Here is a 24,235-nt window from a genome sequence, read left to right as displayed (position 1 = left end):
GGAGAAACCGCAAGAACCAGCCCGGCTCCAAGCCGAAGGACAAATCTCTTCTACCCAGTGTTCCCATTTGAGCAGCACAACAAACTCCTCTCATATACTGCTTCTACTTATACGTGAATATAAATGTGATATATAAACCTTTTCATTTCACGGACAAACATTTGCATTGGCTATAAGTGTTTAAACTGGGACAAAGATCTGTTATGCTCTGATTAATAAAGTCTGCACAAAATCATTTATATGGTGTTTTTTATTGATTAACAAGTCAAACTTCTGATTCATGTATAATAGTCTGTGTGCACTTAATTATATTTCAGTATTATCAAGCAAAAAATAATAATAAGAAAAAGCAGAAGATAATAATCAAAGAAAAAGTGCTGGTGTTCAGAGTGAATAATTGCAATATGTATCACTCAGGAGTATGGAGGTATTAAAATATAATTAATTCATGATTTCCATTCTAAAACAATACAAGTATACTCTACCAATGCTTTGAGCTTTAATGTCTTGTGCTGACATTGATAAAATATTACTATCACAAATAACAAATAATTTTACATCAAACATCAACCAAAAGTACATTCTACAATGATTTGCTATTAGATAATTTGTTCTTTTAACTGTCATTGTTAAGTTCACGTTACCAATATTGACTACAATGTTTTCCCAGCTGTTCCATGATAAGATTATTGTCAAAGATTGTAAATGAGGAAAGAAGTTTTAAGTTTTAAGGCTGATGCGCCTTCACAGCAGATGAACAGTGAAAGCAAACACACTCATCAGCATCAGACCTCCTTGGGCGGGGTAGTGGACTGCAGCAGCATGACCTGTTAATGGGAAAAAGAGGGAATTAAATATAATATCTGTGGCTCTGACTGGAAAATTCAGGTAAGGTACAGTCAGGTTTATTTATCAGGGAGCTCATGTTCATATATAAGAGAGAATTAGACCATTCAAACATTTGAAAAAAAATACATAAATAAATTGCTTGTTTTTCAGGAAGCCAGTGAAGGTAAAACTCCAAGCAGCCTTTTGAATAGGCTACAATTTATCCAGCATCTGCTCCGGCAGTCCATTAAAGCGAGCGTTATAATAATCCAATCTACGAAAAATAAAAACATAAACCAGCTTCTCTGAATCAGACTGAGATAGGAGGGCTTTAAACTTGAATATATTTCTTAGATGATAGAAGCCTGTTTTTGAAAGCAAAGATCATAATCTAAATCACAGCCAAGTTTCCAACATGCTCACTTGGTCTTACAGACAGCAGAATTAACAATGATTGAATATCAAGCCTTGGGGCTTTTGGACCAACTTACAGAATCTCTAGTTAGTCTTGATTGAGCGTTAAGAAATGTTTGCCCACCAGGTGTCGTAACGGGGTCAAAGTTATTAGCAGAAACAAATATATATATATATATATATATATAAATATAACTGAGTGTCATCAGCATATGATTTATAGCAGACAATAGCATACTGCTATATTCAGAACTTAAAAGGAAGCATGTTAAGATTGAACAAACTCAGACCTGTGATCGACTCTGTAGGAAATGCCAACTTTTTCTGATTCATAATCACCAATAGACATCCAGAATAATCTTTCAGTAAGATAACACTTTTGACCAAGACCTTTAAAATATATATTCTGGAGATACAACAACAATCACATCAAAAATAAGGACCAGGGAGATTAAGACTAACTCACCTCCGATGGCAAATTCTTTACTTTGGTACGATATGACGTTTGTCACTGGGTTTGTCGCCTTGCATATATAGTTCCCCTCTTTCGCTTCGATTGGAGCGAACTTGAAAACGGCTCCACTGGTTAGAGGCATCGACAGGTTGTTAAAGAACCAGCGGAAGTCAGGTTCTGGCCGAGAATCGGCAGAACATGTAAACGACACAGAGGCGTCCTCTAAATCTGGACCAGAGATGGTCACCATCAGAGGACCATCTGCAAACAGAGACAATCATTCAGATTTATGCACAGGAAATGATCTTGATGGCGTTTGCTTGGCATTGAAACCGCCTTCCACTCACAGTTGACGAGTAGCGTGTACTGTTGACTCTCATGACGAGCAGCCAGATTGGTAGCAACACACTGATATGTCCCATCGTTGTCTATTGTCACTGGAGTGAAGTGGAGCATATTGTTCTCAGCGTGGTACGACTTGTGTTGGCCACTGCCGGAGGAGGAGGACATCTTGAGGGACATGTTGTCCTTCATCCAGTCAATCATGTCATACGGTCCAACAACATGACAAATGAGAGTGAAGTTCTCATTGTTTATGGGCATTGTGCGGTTTTGGATCATCACTGACTCAATTGCCTCTGTAAACACGAAACACAGTTAGTGAAGAAGGTCCACTTTACAAATGAAGGCTTCTACAGTGAAACAGATGTCACTATTTGATCCGTTAAATAGTTACAAGACTCAGATTAGATATCTGTAATATGATTCTGCCCATGTCCACGTTTCCATACCTACAACAGTGAGCTCTATGGAGTTTGTGCTGTTCATTCCTGTCACATTATTGTGGGCCATGCAGGTGTATTGTCCGCTCATGTTTAACGACAGTGGGCCAGCTGTGAACATTGATGTGTTGGCCACATTGGAGCCGTTGAACCACCAAGTATAATAACTGGGCGGCACTGACATGGCGGAGCAATTGAAGAATGCATGCCGCCCTGTTTCTGCATAACGTAGCCCAGCAATGATGGGTGTATCAGGCCCAACTGGAAAAGCACATAGTACAATCCTTTGTTTATAAATATTGTACGAAATAGTTATAGTAAACATTTGAAAGCACTGAGAAACATACGTCCTTTAAATATTTTTACTCACAATTGACAATGACGTTATAAGCAGGACTGGTCATGTTCCCGACAGCATTAATAGCCATACAGTGGTAGTTTCCAGCATCGTGGCGTTTCAGTGGCATGAACATGACTCTCTTGTTATTCATGTAGAAAAGAGTTCTGTTGTCCATTTTCAGGTGCTCCCCATCCTTCATCCAGTAGACGTGAACAGCAGGTCCAGTTACGTTGCATGTTAAATTATATGCATAACCTTCAATCGCTGGATTCATCTGCATCTCTATTTGTACATCTTCTATTGGATCTGAAAATATAACAAAGCCCTCAACAATTAATCAGGTCTCTCTTGATCCATTTTACCTTTTTGTAAGAAAAAAACATCTTTCGAGGTCTCACCAACAACCGAAAGCATTATGTAGGTTGTGCTGTTTTTGTTTGTGACGTTGTTGAAGGCCATGCAGGTGTACTTCCCGCTCATGTCTTTGGTAAGAGGAGGTGTGGCATACTCAGACATGTTGGAGACTACAGAACCATTGAAGGACCATTGGAAGAGGCTCGGGGGGGCTGATGTCGCATGGCAGCTGAGTGTGACATTGCCCCCTGTCTTTACTGCGTTTGGTCCCATGATATATACATTCTCGGGTCCATCTGAGCACACGGATATTTTAAGTTACTTACTAGACTTCCATGTTTACAGTAACTATCATGCATGCTTCTGACCTAAACCTCCCTGTCCAAAATGTGAAGACCACACTACAGTGCTGAGGAAAGCTGGTAATGTGGTGCTACAAACTCATAGGGTCCAGTCTACAGCTAATGTTACATTTCTGGGCTGGTTCTGATCCAGTTTGCATACACTCATCATGGGCGTGTGTGAATGTCAGGAGCTCTTGCTTGTTTCTATGTTACCAACATTTTTCAAGAGATTGTTTGGGATACATCTACAGTATAATAGTAATAAAATTATCAGTTTGTAAAACAATCAGTCCAAATCTGTGGGTGGTCTTCTTCAGACCATGGCAAGGCGGCTACAAAACATTATATGATTATTATATTACTTGATTGCAGTTGCCTAAACTACATTGGAATCTGTAGCGACTTAAAATTTGAGGCTTACTTTTCTTTTACAGATCCACAATCCTTGTCAGAGTTCATTGGACTTTCCTTAGACTCGCCAACATTTTAAAAACTTCCCTAAGAGTTTTGTAATATCAGTTTGGCAGCCTTACTACTCTAGTAATTTGAGCCCCATAAAAGGAACATTTTTGTAGATGTAATTTTTCTTTTGTAAATGTAGCTATTTTTGTTTGATGTGGATGAAAAAAACAACCTTCAAAATCCTTTAGAAACTATGACATGGTTGCACTCATTTGCTTCATGATTTGTTTTTGCTATGTCACAAGATATTCTTGCCTTATTCATCAGAAGAGGACAACTCTTTAGGGGACACGGAGATAGAACAATAAGTTCCTGATTTTGTTAGTGTGAGCTTGATTATACTGCCTACATGTGTGGGACCCAAGCTATTGTAAGGGCATTCTGCTACAATGATGCTGAACAGAACATGTATGGTCATGCTGCATGGTTTATTAGTGATGTAAGGAGGATGAAGATGTTTTCCAATCTTATTTTGGCATGCTGTCTTAGTTCGGTTAGTCCTGTCAGAAAAGGGCTTTTTTTTCAAAACTGCAAACTATGCACTGCACATAAAACTGAGTACAGTGTATGTACTGCATACTGGTATAGTATCTATTATTAGTACATGGTATGCAACCATAGAAGCAATAATGCCAGAGCCCAACCAGAAGCTGGTCACGTGATCGCTGTACCCACCTTTCACTTTAGTGGCCTGTTACATTGCGGGATACAGTTTGTAAAGAAAACTGATGGATGCTGTAAACTTTCCCAGAATTAGCGCTCAAGCTATGTATTTTTCACATACTTTCAATGTAATAAAATAATTACTGTATTACTGGTACACAAGGCATATTACTGTGATTTAGCACATTCAGTATGCATTCGTGGTTTAGTTTGTGGTTTCAAAAAACATTCTAAATTGATATGGTAAAGGAAGCCATGATGACAAATTAAAAACAAAATCAAAGTTAACACCAGTAAACTGTTTATAGTTAGTTACTTCTTTATCTAAGTGGGTGTGTGATTAATCAGCATCAGGGACTTTGAAAGCGCCCCTGCCTGCAGACCTTACTGATGCCCTGATCACCTGATTATCCACACCTGAAAGCATTTAGCTGTTGATGATCACACAATTCACTGTGATTACTAATTTGGGATTACAGTTTCAAATATAACTGTTAGAGGAAATTGGAATTTTGGGTTTATTTGAATGAATCTGATTATGAATTGAAATCATCTTTAAAATGAATTTGAATTAATTATATAATGCATGAAATACCCTGAACTGGACTGACTTGGGATATAATTTAGATTTAATGCCATTATATTTAACTTTGAGGGCTTTCTGTTTAAAGTGCCTGGAAATTACTTGAGAATTACTTGTGAATTGATGCTACGCAGTACAAGTGAATTGTATTTGTCTTCCTGGGTAATCCAGGGCTTCTGTTGCTTTAGGCTGTGTTCTTTTCTCTATAGCCTAATCTCTTTTCTCTCTTATATTTCTGATATTCTTTCAGAAGTAATGTTTTCTTGATGTTCTGAATTTATTTAAGGTTTACACTTGATTTTTTTTTCTTTTGAAGTCTTTGTTTTCAGGTAAAATTTGCTGAATTTTTTGTTTTACTGTGAAGGTGTTTTTTTTTCTTCGTCTATCTTGTGTTTTATTCCTTTGTTCTCATCTGTCCTGATTATGTTCATATGTGTCTCATCAGCCCCTCTAAGTATATATTTTCCTGCCTTCCCTCGCTGCCCAGCTAATCTGTTGGTTCTTTATCCACTGCTTAAATTGTTACTTGTTTCTTCTTGTCCTTTCTGATTGTTTTTAAATTTTTTTAGATTTGGTTTTAAATCAAATGTGTTATTGTTTATCACTAGTTCCTCCTGGTTGCCTGCATTTGGGACCAATTCCTACCTAAACTTGAAATAGAAACGGAAAAGTGAAGGCCAGAAAAATGAGAGTTGAGGACTAATAGTTGAAGTACCACCCAATAATACTATATATGATATTATGTGGTTTTAGAAGTGTTTATAGAGTGAGATGAGGGGTTGAGAGAAACAGCAACTGCTCTCACACAGTTCAAGATAAAGGATATTCTAGAGAGACAATATTTTTTAAATATGAGATTCTCAGTGAAATATTTTGCAACAAGACCAATGAATTGATTCAGCTGCCAAAAATTGGATGGAACGTTGTGAGTGATTGTACCAGGTGTGGACGTGACCATGGGCGGAAGGTGTTCTTTTTGGAGCTGCAGAGTCAGTGAGGATGGTGTACTACGAAGGATTAGTGAAATATTAGGTCCTGCGAGAGAGCTTGAAACTGAATTGGGGGGCATTGTGGAGATGGGATGGTCTCAGTCAGGGTTATGGGTGAATTACAGGAACTAATTCATCAGTGGACGATAAAAAAAACAAACAAATATCTACCGGTCAGAATTTTGAACAATTCATACAGAATAAAAACTAGAACAGACATCTTGTGTTCTCAAAAATCATGACTGAACCTTAGATTGGATTTTATCGTATCAGACTAACACACAATTAGAGTTTGTGCAGCTCTTCATGAGGCACGGGTTACGTTACAGAGTAACGGGAAGGTAGAAGGTCGTTGGAAGGCAGTTTGGAGTGGAATAAGATAGATGGCATAGAGGGATTAGAAAGAAAATAAATGTTATGATTATGTGGGGCCTCAATGGCCATAACTAACAATGAGGGAGTGAAAGAAAGAACCCAATCAGTCTCATCCAGTAACCCGGGACAGGGGTTGATTTATGTGATCAAGATAGCACATTCACAACCAGTCAGACGAGGTACTCCGGTGACATTCATGTGGGCTCCTGCTCATACAGGCATTATAAGGACAAAAAAGTATATAAAAGCTGGCAAAACAAACTACATAACAAGAAAAAAAAGAGAGTCAGATTGCAGTCCCTAAAACTGGGTGATTGGATCTGAAATGCATGAAAAATATAAAGAATTGACACAGAAAAGGCAAATATCTGGATTCAATTAGAAACTAAATAGGTTCAATAATGTGTAGGGGAGGGAACAGGAGCGAAGATTAGGCAAAGATTAGGCTACGGTTACTACAACAGCACTCCTCACTTGATGAGAAAACATCTATATCGATTGTTTCAATTTCCTCAACATTTCTAATTTTCTTTTATTTACAAAAAGCCTCCAAATCCTTTTTTTGACTCTTTATTTATTTATTTTAAAGAAAGAAAGAAAGAAAGAAAGAAAGAAAGAAAGAAAGAAAGAAAGAAAGAAAGAAAGAAAGAAAGAAAGAAAGAAAGAAAGAAAGAAAGAAAGAAAGAAAGAAAGAAAGAAAGAAAGAAAGAAAGAAAAGGAAGCTGATCCAGACAAGTGAATCAAAAGCTATTATTTTAAAGTTATATTTTAAAACTTGTATACCTGGATAAGAAGAAAGGCACAGATGGATGTGCATATCGTAAATACATGAGTATCTTTGAAGGTCAATCCGTTTTGAAATGAGTGCATTTTAGCAAGCCAGATAAAATTGGTTTGAGGCTATTTGGCTATGTATTTCTTCTTCTTCTTCCTATTTCAGGATTAACCACAATTCTAAACTTTGCTACTCATTTTAAAACAAATGGCATGATGGTGGTTTTGTTTTTTTGTTTTTTTTTTATCCCTTATTTCTGCTATGTTACTGTTTGATGTTTAATCAAAATGAGACATTCTTTCTTTATTTCTTTCTTTCTTTTTGTCAGGCTGCATCAGGTTTTGTGCCTGTTGGAGTGTGGTGCTTCTAATCCCTTGTGATTGGTTATCACGTCTTCACTTCCTTTCTTTAAAATCATTTAAATAAGTATGTGGAAACAATTATTCTGCCACAGACAAATAGCAAATCAAAGCACAGCAACAAATGCCCAGATTTTCTGTGCTGTGCATGACGCCCATCATGAGTGTATGTCATTTTGATTACATTAATACAAACTAATGAATTCACAATTTAAACAATGTTGCAATTCCTACACACTTTAAAATGAATGAATATCACTTAAATAGCATAAAAATTTGAAACATTTTACTCACAATTGACAAGGAACATATAAGGAGGACTGGTCATGTTCCCGACAGCATTAATAGCCATACAGTGGTAGTTTCCAGCATGGTGACGATTCAGTGGCATGAACATGACTGTCTTGTTATCCATGTAGAAAAGAGTTCTGTTGTCCATTTTCAGGTATTCCCCATCCTTCATCCAGTACACATGATCAGCAGGTCCAGTTACGTTGCATGTTAAATTATATGAATCCCCTTCAATGGCTGGATTCATCTGTGCTTCTATTTTTACACCTTCTATTGGATCTGAAAATAAAGCAAAGCCCAAAGGTGGTTAGGCCGTTCCAGCTCCAAGCGACCTTTAACCTTTGCAAAAGCAAATATCCATCAAAGACTCACCAACAACCGAAAGCATTATGTAGGTTGTGCTGTTTTTGTTTGTGACGTTGTTGAAGGCCATGCAGGTGTACTTCCCGCTCATGTCTTTGGTCAGAGGAGGTGTGGCATACTCAGACATGTTGGAGACTACAGAACCATTGAAGGACCATTTGAAGAAGCTTGGCGGGTATGAAGCTGCCCAGCATCTGAGTGTGACATTGTCTCCTGTCTTTACTGCAGTTGGTCCCATGATAGCCAAATTTTCCGGTCCATCTGAGCACAAAGTTGTCAAGTGAAATCACTCATCGAGTTTCAGCAACTTCCAAACTAAGGTTTGTGCACCACAAGATGAAAGCTGTCGGTAGCTGAGAACACAAAACATTCAAATGTTTTACTCACAGTTGACAAGGAGGTTGAAAGGAGGGCTGGTCATGTTCCCAACAGCATTAATAGCCATACAGTGGTAGTTTCCAGTATCGTGGCGTTTCAGTGGCATGAACATGAGTGTCTTGTTATCCATGTAGAAAAGAGTTCTGTTGTCCATTTGCAGGTATTCCCCATCCTTCATCCAGGACACGTGATCAGCAGGTCCAGTTACGTTGCATGTTAAATTATATGCATAACCTTCCATGACCGGATTCATCTGTGCATCTATTTGTACGTCTTCTATTGGATCTGTAAATAAAGCAAAACTCAACTGTTAATGAGGTTGTGTTGAGGTGTTTGAAATGAACAGAAAAATAATCATTTGAGTCTCACCAATAACAGAAAGCATGATGTCAGCAGAGCTGTTTCTGTTGGTGACATTGTTGAAGGCCATGCAGGTGTACTTTCCACTCATGTCTTTGGTAAGAGGAGGTGTGGCATACTCAGACATGTTGGAGACTACAGAACCATTGAAAGACCATTTGAAGTTGCTCGGGGGGTGTGACGCCACCGAGCATCTGAAAGTGACATTGTCTCCTGTCTTTACCACATTTGGTCCCATGATAGCGATTTTTTCTGGTCCATCTGAGCACATGACAAATAAAATAATCAAATTCACTCAAAACATGCTCACCTATGTCTCCAGACACACAATATCAGTGTTTAATTTCTAACTACAATAATATTACTTTTTTTAAGTTACAACAGTTGCAATTAATTACTAAATTAATGTCTGTAATAATATTACCTTTACTGGAAAACAAAATATCCCCCAAAACTATACTTCTATTGATAATTGCATAAGGTTTGCAAAAGTGCAAGTGCACAAAGCAGCAGCTATCATGTTTGCTTAGGAGATGGAGACAGAAATGACAGATAGGTAGACATTCACTTGTTGGAGAACTTTGAATTTGTTGGAAATAAAAATGACAAGAACATTACTATCAGATATATGTTGTGTGGAGATATTAAAGGTCTGTTTTAAAGACTACATCTGTACAACCACTGGTATCTGGAGGGTGACATATAAGTGTGTTCAGTGTCCTGGTTCATCCAATTAAGGGATCAAGTTTGCAACTTGAGAAAGCTGCTATTTAACACAAAGGCATCATAGGGTTCTTGCACCTGCCCTGATGAGTTACGATGTGGCCAGATTCCTGGTGACAGTGTATGAACTATGTATAGTTTCAAGCCTTAACCTCTAGTCGCTCAAAACTAGTAGTTCCTACAAAAAGAGCTCATTATTATCATAATAAAAACTGAAACTGCAAAGAATTGTTCTTGTAATAATATTATAAGTGTTAATATGAGGAGGCTGAATTTCATAGGATATGTTAATCCTACAGGGATTTAGGTGTGTTTTGACATGCTGGTTTGAATTTTGGGGAAAAATATTATTTATTTAAATGGTTAGATATGGTCATATTCGCTCATCATATCCATCCTCAGGAATAATATACTTACAGTTAACTTCAACCTCGTAGGAGGTGCTGGTCATGTTGCTCACGAGATTAGAAGCCCAGCACTGATAACTTCCACCGTCAGAATGCTGGACTGGATTAAGAGTCAGCGTCATGTTGTTCATGTCAAAGACTGTTGTGTTGTCAGCAGAAATGAGCTCGCCATTCTTCCACCACTGAATGTTATCAAAAGGCCCTGTCACCGTGCAGCGGAGAGTAAAGGCCTCATGAAGTATCGCTGGACCAACGGTAGGGTTAACTACAACCGCAGTGATAGGATCTGAAGACAAGAACAGATGTTTTATGATCACATATGCAGGGCTATTATTAGGTATACCAGCTGTACCTAGTAAAGTGGATGGTGATTGCATGTGACATATATGGAAAATTTGATTATATCAGTCAGTATTTTTCAAAATATCCTCATTTTTTATTTGCTGCTATGTTTGTGGGTGGTTAAATGATCAATAGTCAGTACATTTACATGCAGCAAAGAAATCAGATTTCTGATCGTATCAGATAAAGACATCCACAAGACCGAATCACTAGTCTGAGTATACTTGCTGTTCAGAGAATCGGATAAATGGCCAGAGCACGGCTGACGCCGTGACGCTTTGTGGCAATGTAACCATTGTAACCATTTCAACAACGAGCCACTTCCGGTTGACCTCCACTTAACAACAACAAAGAAAGATGTCGTACGAGACCTGGACGAGGCTACAGCAACGTACATTTTGTGCATTATGTACCTCTTAGTTATGTTTATGAAAAGAACAACGGATCTTTTGGCTGCAGTGATGATAGAAGAACGACGCGTCTCATTTCACTTCCTGGTGAATGCACCAGAGGAAATTCTCGAGCATGCGCAGACTGCAATATCCAATGTCTCCGTATACATGCCGTTAAAATTCTGACTATGAACGAATTATCTAGGTGTTGTTATCCGATTATTAAATGTCCGATATAGGTCTGAAATAGGTCCGAAGTAGATCGGATTAAGGTGTTTACATGCAGTTTAAAAGTCCGAACAATGTCTTAAACGATCAGAAATCCAATTGAACTGCTGCATGTAAACGTACTGAGTGTCATCCTTTTATTTGTTTATTAAACATACAGAAGAGGCCAAACGCACAGTAGATGGCTTAGTTGGTTAGTTGAGCATAAAAACCAAAACTAAAGATCAGCAAATTTCCCAAATTTCCCCTCTGTGGGACTATTAAAGGATTATCTTATCTCTTATCTTATCTTAGAACTTAGACTTACACCAAAGTATGCCATTTAAAAAAACACAACCTTACCCATAATCCTGACTACTGTAGTTGCCATGGCGAACCTGGATGTGACTGTGTTGTGAAATACACATTTGTAATTTCCAGAGTTGTTCTGGGTAACATTCTCCAGCTGGAGTGTGGAGCTGGTTTGGTTCAGGTTGACTCCATCAACCATCCACTGGACCGTTGCTGGAGGTTGGGACTGCGTTGAGCACGACAGTGTGATGTTAGTTCCTGTTTTGTGCATGTACATCATGGGCATGATCATCATCGTTGTGTTACTGGGACCATCTATTGATATGACAAGAGGAAATTGTTTCAAGGGTTAATGCCATGGTTTCAGGTGTTATATAAATAAGTACACATGCACACCATCTCTGGTTCAAACTTACAGCTGATGCTGAGATGTACAGCAGGGCTGACTTCACTACCGAGTCCGTTAGACACATTACACCTGTACGAGCCCTTATCGTGGCGAGTCACTCCAGCTATGGTGAGAGTGGCATTTCCGTTGCTGAGCTGGACGTCTCCCCTGGCTGTGATGGTGGAGTTGTCCCTCAACCACTCATAACTCAGAGATGAGCCATTGGACACGGAGCACATGAGGACTACTGAGTTATTAAATTCCACCAGATCGGTTGCGTTGGCCCACAGAGTTACATCTGAAATAGGAACTGTAGAGTGAAGAAAAACAAGTCAATCATTTCTTGTGAATTTCACTGGAAAAGCCATGTTGTGTTTGCTCTTCTTTTGATTTTGAAATCCTCTGCTTTTCTGGTCTTAGTTCACTTACTTCCTTATTTTTAAAGGGTTTTCTTATCTTGCATTTTCTCTTACTGCTTCCTGCTTCCACACCTCTTTTTAAAAAAACTTTATTTATTAATGGTTTTTAATGAAGAGGAAACATTGGGAAACCCTTACCTTGGACTGACAGCTTCACCTGAACACGTAAAACGTCCACATGGTTTAATTTGTACTCGCCGGAATCGTTCGTCTGAAGGGACATTATAGTCAGAGACGACATACTTGGACTAAACCTGATCCTGCCCTCCCAAGTTTTACTTAGGATAAAACCTCCTGGGTAAATGAGCACAATGATGTCCCCGTTGAATGTCCATGTCCCCACTGTTACATTGACTTCACTCAACAGTGTCTCGTTGCTTCCCACTGGTACTGACTTTTCAGACAGCCTTTGACTACACACATGATCTACAAATACACAGAAAACTGAAATCATCAGTATAAAATTGCTGATATGTTGATGAAAAGCACTTTTAAAAACACTGAAATTCATATCACAACTTGAAAAAAAAAACCAAGATCTTTAAGTTATTTGTTCCCAAAACCTAGAATTAGAGTAAAAGTGAATTCACATGGAATTAAGTGTAATCAGTGAATGATATCAAGTTAAAAAGAATCTCATTTTACCTGTAAAAGTTATCACGGTCAGGATAAGAACAAACGCCACCGGGGACTTCATCTTCCTCTTCTGTTTCTTCTTAGGTGGGAACCAAAATGTGTAAACATAAAAGTGTTGACTCCTAGATCTCTTTTCTTCTTTTTTTCAGATCAATCTTGATCCTGCAGAGTTGTTTTACTACAACACTCTTTTTACTTTACATCTATCGAGCCCTCTTTTCTCCTGATGCAAATGCTTTTGCTCCGTCTTCCATCAGTGTGGAGCATCGCAGGACTGGTCACACCTTGTTTTGCCCTGGTGTGCCGATGGTTTACTGGTAATCACCTGCTCCAGGAGTGTCCATTTACTGTAAACATGAATCTGTCATCCAACAACTTTTTTCATACCGAAAGAAAAAAATCTTTGGATTTTGGTAATTTTCTATAAGAACACTCTGAAAGTGGTGATGTGGTGGTAGTCAAGTATTGTCTGTTCATCCTAAGTGTATATATTAGTTGATGACTGAACACAGTGAAGAGAAAAAAAGGGGGATAGCATCTCAGTTTCTTGGTGGTTAACACTGATGCCTTAAAGTTGGAAGCTTCTTGGTCCAAACCTCGACTGGATTTTTTCTGTGTAGAGTTTGCATGTTTTCTCCAGGTACTATAGCTTCCTTACATATTCCAAAAACGTAGATATTACAAGAATTAGTGATTCTACATTTCCCATAACAGTGTATGAGTTTTTTTTGTCTATATGAGATCTTGAAATGGACCGGAAATCTTTCCCAGATGAACCCCTGCCTTTTGTCCAAAGTGAGCTGGAATAGTCTCCAGCAGATCCCCCTCACCCAGAATTAGAAGAATCCGGTATATAACTGATGTATGAGCGGATATTATACCGCTACCCACTTAATTTATTTATTTATGTACTTCTTGGTTTTATTTTTAAAAGATGACATGTCTGGAGGGCTTTATAAAATGTCTGCGTCATGTTTTGGTCAAAATATTACACAGATGCAAGAGCTCACCTTTCAGTATGGTAGTTCTGCTCATGACAGTCATATTTACTGGTGGAGTCAGCCACTTTACTCTGCTCCACCTCCCTGTGATGAGTGATGACATGCACTAAACTGATGTGAAGTAAAGTGGAAGTTAAAGATGTGCATGCACAAATATTTCATGGATTGTTGCTCAAACAGAGGCTATTTAAAATTAAAATTAAGCCGAAATGGCTGCATACACATTCAAGTATCTGGCAACAGAAACAGAAAAAATATGAAACCAGTAAATGCTTTATTGGGAATTTGGCTGTGTAAAAATATCACGTGGAGCCAGAGAAAAGAGAGCAGAGGCGAACAGAGCCTCTCTCTGTTAGTTTCTCTCTACTCCAGACATAAGTGGTACCTGGTATGACACAAGTATGATATGATTATCTTGAATTATGCAAAGTAACACATGACTTAACCCAATAACATTAGATGAGTTTTCAAAATGTGTTTACATTTTTACAGTTCAATTCACTTTATTTCTACAGGGCCTACGGAAGTCCAGCTAAACACAGTCCAATTCAGTATATTTATATTCCAGTTATATCAAGTTAATTATAACAAAGCATAACCTACTAACTAAAATCATTTTTTGACCACCACAGACACCTTTAAACTTGCAGCGTCTTGTTTTTTGATCAGATCCACCACATACCAATCCCTATATGAAAAACTATGGAAAAACATGTACATAGAGACTATATCATTATGGCAGCTAGTCTCCCCAGAAGATCAATCTTTGTTTAGCCTTTGTCAGTCCATTCTGATAAACATACACAGTGTTTGGTAGTGGATATCGTTGACTGCAGGATTTCATTACTGAATTAGAATCATCCTTCATCCAAACGAACTGTTGACATCTGTAAAAGAGAAAGTTTCTTTTAAAGTTGTTTGTAATTTGAACACGGTTCACTGCCTGTGCTGTAATTATAGCTGTCAAAATGTTTTTCCTTTCTCTCTCTCTCTCTCTCTCTCTCTCTCTCTCTCTCTCTCTCTCTCTCTCTCGAGCTTATTCGTACACGTCTTGATATCAATGCTTCACCTTCTGCTGCTCTGAAAACATCCACAAATGTGGTTGAGACTTTTTTGAAACATGGCTGACTAACGTAGATGTAGTTCTGAAATATTTTTTAAAAACCTTTAAAAAACTTTTATTAGCATTTCTAATTTTCCGTATTATGTTTAAGACTAAAAATGACCTGAATTAGTTCAGAAAAGTAAATAGATTCATTACACAGCTATGACTTTAAAGTGTTAAAGCAACCATGGACAAATCAATGTCAATGCCTTGGGAAGGGTTAGATCACAAATGATCGATGTTTTCGATTTCGATAACTTGCCTAGCAGTGAAAGAAGAAATCCAGCTACAAACAGCAGAGGAATTAATGACGCGTTCAATGTCTCCTGGTCAGATCCCGACTCTGTAGAGACAAACATGAAAATGAGGCTGGGAATAAAGGGACAAAATGATTTTTTTTTAAACAATATAAGAAACTCACTTAATATTGTGATGTGTTTGGTGATATTATTGTGTGTGTTGGTGTGATTGTTAAAAGCCAGGCAGGAATAGGAACCACTTTGGTGCTCAGTGACACTGAAGAGCTGCAACAATGTGTCCGTCCTGTTCACGAGGTTTCCTCTGGAAGCCCACTGAAGCTGAGCTGGAGGGCTGGAGTCTGCGGTGCAGAGCAGGGTCAGATTGGATCCCGCTGGAAAGGATGTCTTGTTGAGTCCATTCACGGTGAGAGCCATGTTATCTGGGCCATCTGAAATGAAAAAAGCAGAAAAAGAAGCGAGCAGAAGAAGAATGGTGTAGTTAGGTTTCTCAGGAATTTCTTTGGAATCAGAGCAGTTGAAAAAGTCTGAATAAAATGATCTCACTCACAGCTGAGGGTAAAGATGACTGGTTCACTTAAGTCGTCACTGACATCATTGAACACGTAACACCTGAACGGTCCAGAGTCATGGCGGGTCACACTGACTATGATGAGCGTGGTGTTTCCCTCCGTGAGATGAACTCTGTCGCTGGTCGTAACCTCAGAGCTGCCGTTCATCCAGAGGAATGAGAGGAAGGTCCCAGTAGAGACGGAGCACTCGAGGAACGCTGAGCTCCTGAACTCGGTCAGGTTGGTTTGATTCACACTCAGTGTCACATTTGAAATGGGTTCTGTGGAAAAACAAGATATGAGACAAAAGATGCTCTTCAAACTCACTTTGAAACATGAGGATTCACCATTGCTTGAAGAGATGGAAATTTGTACATTTAAAATGTATTCAGAAATAGATTTACCGGCACCATCACTAACTGAACCATGAGATGGTAACAAAGGAAGTATAGTCACAAAAATATAGTATTCCATTTTTTTTAAACATTATAAATAAAACAAAAAGGAATTAAGGATGCAGATTATTTAATATGCTGATCTAAATTGTCTGTTGTTTTCACTAGTCTTACTTCAGGACACCTTATATCTTCAGCATCAGTCCTCTGGACCTGGATCTGGATTTAATTGTATATCTTACAACCTTTCAACTCTATTCCTGCCCGGAATTCAGTTCACATTCATTTTCTCGTAGAACGCTATAAAATATATATATATATATATATATATATATATATATATATATATATATATATATATATATATATATATATATATATATATTTTTTTTTTATTTTTTTTTAAGTCAATAAATGCTAAAATTGCCAGCTCCTGTTGCTAACTAAGATTTTTTTTTTTAAGTGTTAGGTACTTCTAATATCAATGAAAATTGTAAAACATACCATTTACATATATATATTACATATATATTACATATATATTACATATATTATATTATTTCTTACAAGGCATGTTTCTCAAAAGGACAGGTTTGTGTTGACAGACCGAAACTAGCCTGAGGACACACATGACCAGAAGGGCAGCAAAACCAAAACACCAGCTACATCATTTACAGTAAGGAACCAGTTGTGATGCTGCCAGTCCAAATATCACGAGGTAGAAAGGTGAATTGTTTAACCCCTCAGTGAATTTGAATTTGGATCTTGTACTTAATAACAACAGGAGACTTTTCCAGTTAAAAGGGTCATGTAAACAAATAATTTCCTCCATATTTCCTCCTCCTGTAGATGTCAAGCTCATTTTACAATCGTTCGTGTTCTTTCACCTTATGTGACTTCTGTGGACAGTTTACACATATACACATATTCTGATTTTGCACTGTAATGTTTTGGAACCAGTAGATTAATGAATCCCTGTCATTTGTAAACATGCCACTCCTGTCCTTTAACATAGACTGTTTTATTCTCACCAATGATGGTGATGGAAGCGCTGGCCCTCAGCTGGGGGTCAGGACTCTGCACCGTGTAGACTCCTGAGTCCTCCTCTGTCAGAGTGGTCACAGTGAGCGCTCCCGTGGTGACATTCACGACCGCCCTGCCGCTGTGACTGGGGAATACTGCCTGCTGGTCCTCCTGCCAGGTGAGGATGGGGGATTTACCCACCGCCCATGTTCCACTAGTCAAAGTCACAGAAGGAGACAGCGACAGCGTCACAGCACCCCCAACAACAACAGGGTTGATGGAAGGCTCGATCTTCACCTCTGTCTCCACAGGATTCAAGCCCAGGAAACCTGATCAAGAAAAGAAATACTACTCCAACATACTTGATTCAAAACACAACTCCAAAGGTTCAGATTCAAAGAAAGACAATAAATTCAGCGAATCAATGTAACAGGGCCAATACCTCATATCAGCACAAGGAGAATGATTACAAAAGTTCCTTTACTTCTCTTCTTCATTTTGTGTCGGTGGTCTGTTGAGTTCGTGTTGCTCCTGCTGTTCCAGCTCTGTTATAGATGTCCACCGTGTCCAGCCCCTGACCCAAACCTCAGCCCCCGCAGGTCTTATCAGCAGGTGTTTCTGGGCATCTTGTGTTCAGGCTCAAAAGATGTACAAAAGCTGATAGCAGTATTGTTTGCCCGTCTGGGTAAACTTGTGTAAAATGACAAATTATGACAGAAAATATGTGGAGCATGATGAGAAATCATGGTTGTACATGGTGTCTGTAAATCTTTTTATTCGTGTATTTATTTGTTTTACGGTTACAACTAAAATATGATTTTTTTTCTGCACATCGCTGTCTTGTTTTCTTATAAAAGCTTTTCTTTTTCTCCATTAATCTGATTCTGGGTTGCTTCTTCTCTGTCCACGGCTACTGTTCAGGGTGAACTCCTGACTTGTGCTACTTTCATATCCATTTGTTGATAGAAGATAACGAGTTCCTTTCAGTACTGCGGATATTGTCAGCGGGTTTATATTCAGACTGAAAACAATGACACCAGCTGCTGCTTTGTGGTACAGCTTTTGATAGAGTTTGGTCAGAGTACTCAGTCTTACACTAGTAACAGACAAGCAGATTAGACACTTATTTTTTTTCAAGATATATTTTAACTTTGCGCAGAGTCCAGTAACTGAGTGCCCCTGTGAAATGTAGATGGCACACAATTGCATTTTACTTAATATACTAAATAAGGTTGAGCTGGAGTGTTAAAATCCAGATAATACTGGTCTTGAAACTTGAAGTTGATTTATCTCAACAATCTGAATATCCAATGATGGACAAGAGGCTGGAAAATCCCTGGATGTGTTGCCGGTCTGTAAACAGAGAGAGAGACACACAGGCAACCAGCAGTTCTTCCACTTCATCATAAACAAAACCACTTGTCACATTTTTGGCCTGAGGCAGGAAGCCAGAACACCTGCATAAAACCCAAGCAGCCACTGGGAGAGTATGCAAACTCCATGCAGGAAGGCAGCAACCACTGTCCCACAATATACCCCTATATTTATTCAAATTCCCAGTCATTGAGCCTGACACTGCACACATGCACACGTACATGTCAAAGGGTAGAAAGAGGTGATGCATATATTTAGATAAAAATAAGTCTTCCTCTACTCTTTATATGCTATATGAAAATCCTTCAAAGACAACCACGTTTAAAATCCACCTGTCCATCTATTTTCTATCTATTTTCTGTTCCCCTTCTTACTGTTCTGGGTCATGGGTGGGGGGCAGGATTCATGATCACGGTTAAAGAAAAACGTGCACTATGAAACATGAATGCAGTATGAGAACAGTGATTTATTAGGAAGGACAGGTGGCCAGCTGCTGCTCCTTTTTTACAAACTAAATGCTACTATTAGAAACTAAACTAAACTTACATGATCTCTGCTAAACATAAAGCACAGTGAACAGATTTGTCTACTGCTAACACTAGTGAGAGCACAGCGCCCCCTTGTGACAAGCAGAATACCATGAAACAAATGAAATGCATGTATACCAAGGTAAAAGACAACAATGTTACACCACATTTTTACCATTTATTTATTTACTTACTATTAATCACAGAAATGTATTTAATTAAAGATACTATTTTTGTGTCAATTCCACACAATTTCAAAAAGAGGTGAAAAGCAAAGATGTATTTCAAAATGAAGAAATAAATAGTATTTAAAAAAAAAGTCCTGGTTGACTGAAAAGTCATATCATATTTAAATACACTGAAATATGTCTAAACCACAATTTTTTTTCTTCTCTTTCCTCATCTATGTATAATTTCCTGAGTTGTGGGTCATAGCTACCTTTTAAGCAGAATATGCATAAAGATTGCAATGTTTCTAATAAAACGTGAATTATGCCCAGATTAACAATTCTGGCACCACATGTTGACAAAAACTAGAAAATTCCTCTCTACTTATTATTCCATACAGCATATAATGAGCTGAGCTTAAACAAACAGAAAACTGATAAAATCCACAGCAAATGTTGACACAGTTGTCACTCACTCACTCACTCACTCACACACACACACACACACACACACACACACACACACACACACACACACACACACACACACACACACACACACACACACACACACACACACACACACACACACACACACGTGAAATGTTTTGCTAGAATATGACACCTCGACACAATATTGCTCTTTCAAAGCAGCAGCATGATTTGATGCCTTGCAGGTTCAGTGTTAATTTGAGTCCTACCTGACCCCTGACGGACCCATGAAAATGCCGGTACTCAGGCAGCAGTTAAACCTTATCTTTACAAGCTTGCTAAAGGGACTTTTAACAAAGAAGGGACAAATTCCTGTTTCTAAAGATAAATCTTTGAGCCCCTCTTTATTATTCCTAATGCCATGTTAAAGGTTGGCCAGCAGTTTCCGAAGGGTCTTTTTTTTTTTTTTTTTTTTTTTTTTGTCTTATTATTATTTTTGCTTTACAGGTTGTATAAATGATTGTATTTGCCCATCTGTACTCCAAGACTAAAATATTCCATAAGATGTGTCACATAGACAATATCATAATGATGTAAAAACGTGACGCTCCCCAGGACCTGGTGAGACACAGGTGTGGACAATCAGGAGAGATAAAAACTCCCAAAATAACATCTACCAGTCGAACAGGAACAAAAGTCCAACGATGAAGATAAGTGAATCCAGTCCACTGGGTCGTTCTGCTGCTGATCCAGAGAGTGAATCACCTGTTGACAAGTGAAAATCATAAATGGAAAAAAAACAAGTCTGTATACCGACTGCAGAAACAAAAGTAAATAGCTGGCGTCAGAGTTTTTTGTACCTTTAACTTCTACCATTTTTGTGGCCTCGGCTGAGCGTCCAGCAGCTGGATTTTCTGCAATGCAGGTGAAGTTTTGGAAAGTCCCAGGAGTGGAAGGAGTCCATCTGAGGTGATTAACATGTGCTGAAAGGAAAGTTCCCATGGGAAAGCCTCCTCTGAATTCCCACCTGACAGTACATTCAGTATTTAAAGTGCAGCTGGTCAGGCAGGTGAACTGGCTCAATCTGCCGGGGAACACAGCGTCAGGTCCACTGATGTTTACCTTCCATGGATCAACTACAAAAAAAGTCCGTTTTTACAACAATTAATAACAACCCATCCTTCACTACTTACTTAATCCACACCTGGATTAGAATACTTACAACTGAGTAGGTAGCCCAAGCTGAAAACGTGAATCTGCAATGTAGGCAGGTAAGTTTCACACTGGTAGAAACCAGCATCAGAGGGGAGCAGTGAGTCAAAGTGAAGCGTGAGGTTATTTTGTTGCAGCTGCATATTTTCACGTAGAGTCACTTTCTGTCCATCTTTGTACCAGATGAGGTCTGACGGGCCTTCGGGGTCACCAGAAGAAGCGCCATGGCAAACTACATTCAGAGGCTGGTTAACAGATGGAACTGTGTTTGGTGGGCTGGTTTGCACAAACATTTCATCTGTAAAAAGGTTCAACCAAAAGATGAGATGAATGATTTAACTCTCAGTTCATATAATGGTTGATTCAATGCATCTATGACATGCATCTCCACAGTGATAGAGGACATGTTCAAGTGCTTATTTAAGTAAGACGACTGAATAGTATCCTTAGAATCTAACCATTTAAATCAAGTATGATGTATAACTAAAAGACGTTGAATATACCCCAACGGTATTTAAATGTAATATTTGAACAAAGATAATACACAACTTACTCTTAATTTCTAAAATGTTGATTGTGGTGCTGGAGATCCCTGTTTTGGGGTTGCGGACAGTGCACTGCAGCTCCACTGAGTCTTCCAGTCCATCTGGTGTCCAGGTTAATGTGTTTCCATTGATCGTTCTACCTTTAAAGGTCCAGGTGTAGATGCAGTTTGGAAAACATGGTGAAGAGCAAGTGAAGGTGATGCGATGGCCAGCTAACACTCTGCCGGTCCAGGAGATCTGCACAAATGTACCCAATCCTGGCATCCCTGAGAGAAAGATTAGTCAGTATGGATCTGATATATGAAATAATAAATACATTCTTGATGTTCTTTCTCTGATGGGCTAAAAAGTCATTTTATTCATCACTTAATAAACTTACTTTAGATAATGTAATAGGCTTATAAGCAGTATCTCCGTTTCTTGCAAAAAAGGGAATAGATAAATAACAAAATAATTTAAATTAAAATTTCTTTCTATGTGAGTTACAGGCAAATCGGTGGCCAAAAAGATTGAGGGTAAGATAAGATAAGATAAGATATCCTTTATTTTCTCCCTCAGTGGGGAAACTTATTTTGTTGTCAGCAGTACACTTAGCTTAAATAAATATTTAAATATACTTAAAATATTAAAAAAAATATTTAAAAAAAATACTTAAATATACTTAAATATTATCTAAAAGGACAAAAAAATGTTAGGTTCAGTTTTTTGGATTATTATATTTCCCTTTGTTTGTTGCGTCCCCTGAAGGCGGCTGGCTTGATTCCTGCACCTGCAGCTGGTCGGGGAGTGTTGGAAGACTGCCTGAAGCCTAAATTATGGTTCCGCGTTAAATCGACGCAGAGATACGCCGTAGGCTCTGCGTTGGTGTAACGCGGAACCATAAATCAGCCTTGATGCGTCAGTACGACGCATGTTCGGTCCGAGCCAGTGTTCATTATTCCCAGGTTAAATTCAAGTGAACCATCTTTTTCACATTTTTTTCCACTTTGATTACCTTTCAGATCTCCGTTGGGGTTTTTTTTCCCCGGAGTTGCCTGCTTAAGCAAAGTTTTATGTTAACCAGCTTTTTTTCTCCTGCATTGCAGTGATTTTCTGTTGTAACTTTTTGCATATGTACTTTTCCTTACATTTCACCGAAACATAAATGGTAACTTTTGATTTATAAGGCTTTAAATAAGAATCACTTAAGAAATCAACAAATGAGGCGTTCTTACCCAATAATGCCAGAATCAGCGCACGGTAAAGTTGTTTCCAGTTAGGGACCATTATGTTCCTCATCACTGTTTGAATGCTTAAAGTCCGTACATAAGAATGGACATTTGTTTTTGCTTTACGGTCTACAAGAGGAAAACGTGTAATTTTCCTCGCAGCATGCTCTCTGTGTGTTTAACTTTCCGGTTGTGTGATTGGTCAGAGATGTGGAATGGGCGTGGTTGATCACCTGGTCGTCTCCTGGGAAACGGATCTCCCTCCACACATCCTTGGTTAACTCAAAAACCATCATCTAACCACCACCGTTGTTTCTGTAGCTGTACGTGTGCTGCAGTCGGAAATTCCTGCAGGACTACCAGGAGATCTAACTTCAGTTTCTCGTCAAATATAAAATGTCCCAGTCAGAATAAACTTTGTTGCTGTTCTTGTCATGTAAAGAAAACGAGAAAATGTCTATGTTCTTTCGAACTGTAACAATGTTCTCCAAATCTTTTACTAAAACATCCCCCTTCTCTGACACACCCACATTTCACAGAACCAGAATTTACCTGATGATGAAATCAGCGCCAGACAAGCAAAACTGGAGTTTCCCCAACTAATAGCAGAACATCATCACAGTCCACACGTTTCAGTGATGTTTAACTTTTTTTCTCTCTCCATTTTATGGATGCTTGGCTCTAGTCTAGATTAAGTCCATCATCAACTTGTCATCGAGGTCTGAACAACTCTGTTAATGACACATTCATTTGAATCGGGCACAATGAAACAGATACACTTCTAAGATATGTCGGAGAGTGACCCTCAAAGGTCGGATGGCAACATTGGTCTATATCAATTTCAAAACGAGTTGAAATAGACAAATTGCACAACTGTTTGAATTATTTTCTGAGGGGCGAGTAAACCGCTAGATGGCGCTGTCTCTCCTAGTTAGTCATTACATGTACCTGCTCCGCCTTCAGCACACAAACTAAACGCCATCAAACAGTTACCAGCAGTTCCAGACTGGTGTTGTTGGTTGTACAGTAACAAAACAGAGTCCGAGTGATCTTTACTCTTTTCTTCTTGCTCGGATATAATGATACATTTCTTCTTTTCATATAATTCATATCACAACAAACACCAGATATACTTTGAAAGCAAATGTAAAACCTGACCCTTCTAACAATGTACAACATATTTTACTCGAAGAATGATAAGGTTTTGCTGCTGTTAAAGTTCAAAGTAAATATGGACTATATCCAAACTGCCTCTTATCTCTTTTGAGAAGTCATCATTCAAATTTAGTAAAAGCACACTGGAATTATATGCTTGTTAATGAATAAAGTCCCTTTTACAGACCAGTCTTTCTTTTTTTTTTTTACAATGTAAACTGTATTGTTGTGTTGACATTAGATTATTGCAACACATTTCCACTGAACTTTGACTTTACTGCTATCATGTAAACTGAGTATCATTTCTGGTAAGGCATTTCTATTCCTTCTTCCTTCCTCACTT

At 38.4% G+C, this 24,235-nt stretch overlaps 2 protein-coding genes across 2 annotated transcripts; both read right to left on the bottom strand.

Annotated features, from left to right (window-relative positions):
- Positions 1-215: 215 nt before the first annotated feature.
- On the bottom strand, positions 216-17,769 carry LOC133440623 (hemicentin-1-like). Its single transcript, XM_061717944.1, has 20 exons — positions 17,757-17,769; positions 17,281-17,601; positions 15,854-16,135; positions 15,468-15,734; positions 15,309-15,389; positions 12,950-13,087; positions 12,443-12,730; positions 11,914-12,195; positions 11,549-11,812; positions 10,255-10,530; positions 9,124-9,375; positions 8,764-9,039; positions 8,386-8,637; positions 8,017-8,292; positions 3,217-3,468; positions 2,849-3,124; positions 2,488-2,739; positions 2,044-2,334; positions 1,709-1,957; positions 216-827 (listed from the first exon to the last, which is right to left on the bottom strand). Exons 1-20 carry the CDS (start codon positions 17,767-17,769, stop codon positions 745-747), a joined length of 4,671 nt encoding a protein of 1,556 aa, XP_061573928.1. The 3' UTR covers positions 216-744.
- Positions 17,770-19,498: 1,729 nt separating this feature from the next.
- On the bottom strand, positions 19,499-22,882 carry LOC133435961 (carcinoembryonic antigen-related cell adhesion molecule 20-like). The gene is made up of 5 exons (XM_061717176.1): positions 22,744-22,882; positions 21,538-21,795; positions 20,995-21,282; positions 20,633-20,908; positions 19,499-20,537 (listed from the first exon to the last, which is right to left on the bottom strand). The coding sequence occupies exons 1-5, from the start codon at positions 22,805-22,807 to the stop codon at positions 20,446-20,448; spliced, it is 978 nt and encodes a 325-aa protein (XP_061573160.1). The 5' UTR covers positions 22,808-22,882; the 3' UTR covers positions 19,499-20,445.
- Between the last annotated feature and the right edge of the window lie 1,353 nt (positions 22,883-24,235).

The sequence above is a fragment of the Cololabis saira genome, chromosome 3 (assembly GCF_033807715.1).
Source record: "Cololabis saira isolate AMF1-May2022 chromosome 3, fColSai1.1, whole genome shotgun sequence".
Classification (NCBI taxonomy): Eukaryota; Metazoa; Chordata; class Actinopteri; order Beloniformes; family Belonidae; genus Cololabis; species Cololabis saira.
Note: the sequence above shows the minus strand (reverse complement) of the source record. Positions and strands in the feature narration are given on the sequence as shown.

Bases quoted from the DNA above. Each gene is read 5' to 3' on its own strand.
- LOC133435961 (XM_061717176.1), bottom strand. From the start codon at position 22,807: ATGAGGAACATAATGGTCCCTAACTGGAAACAACTTTACCGTGCGCTG. The intron at 21,283-21,537 runs GTAAGTTGTGTA...ACCTTTTTACAG, and splicing joins CAACATTTTAGAAATTAAGA to ATGAAATGTTTGTGCAAACC. The intron at 20,909-20,994 runs GTAAGTATTCTA...CTTTTTTTGTAG, and splicing joins CTTGGGCTACCTACTCAGTT to TTGATCCATGGAAGGTAAAC.
- LOC133440623 (XM_061717944.1), bottom strand. The intron at 11,813-11,913 runs GTAAGTTTGAAC...TCATATCAATAG, and splicing joins TGTACATCTCAGCATCAGCT to ATGGTCCCAGTAACACAACG. The intron at 9,376-10,254 runs GTAAGTATATTA...TCATGTGCTCAG, and splicing joins CTACGAGGTTGAAGTTAACT to ATGGACCAGAAAAAATCGCT.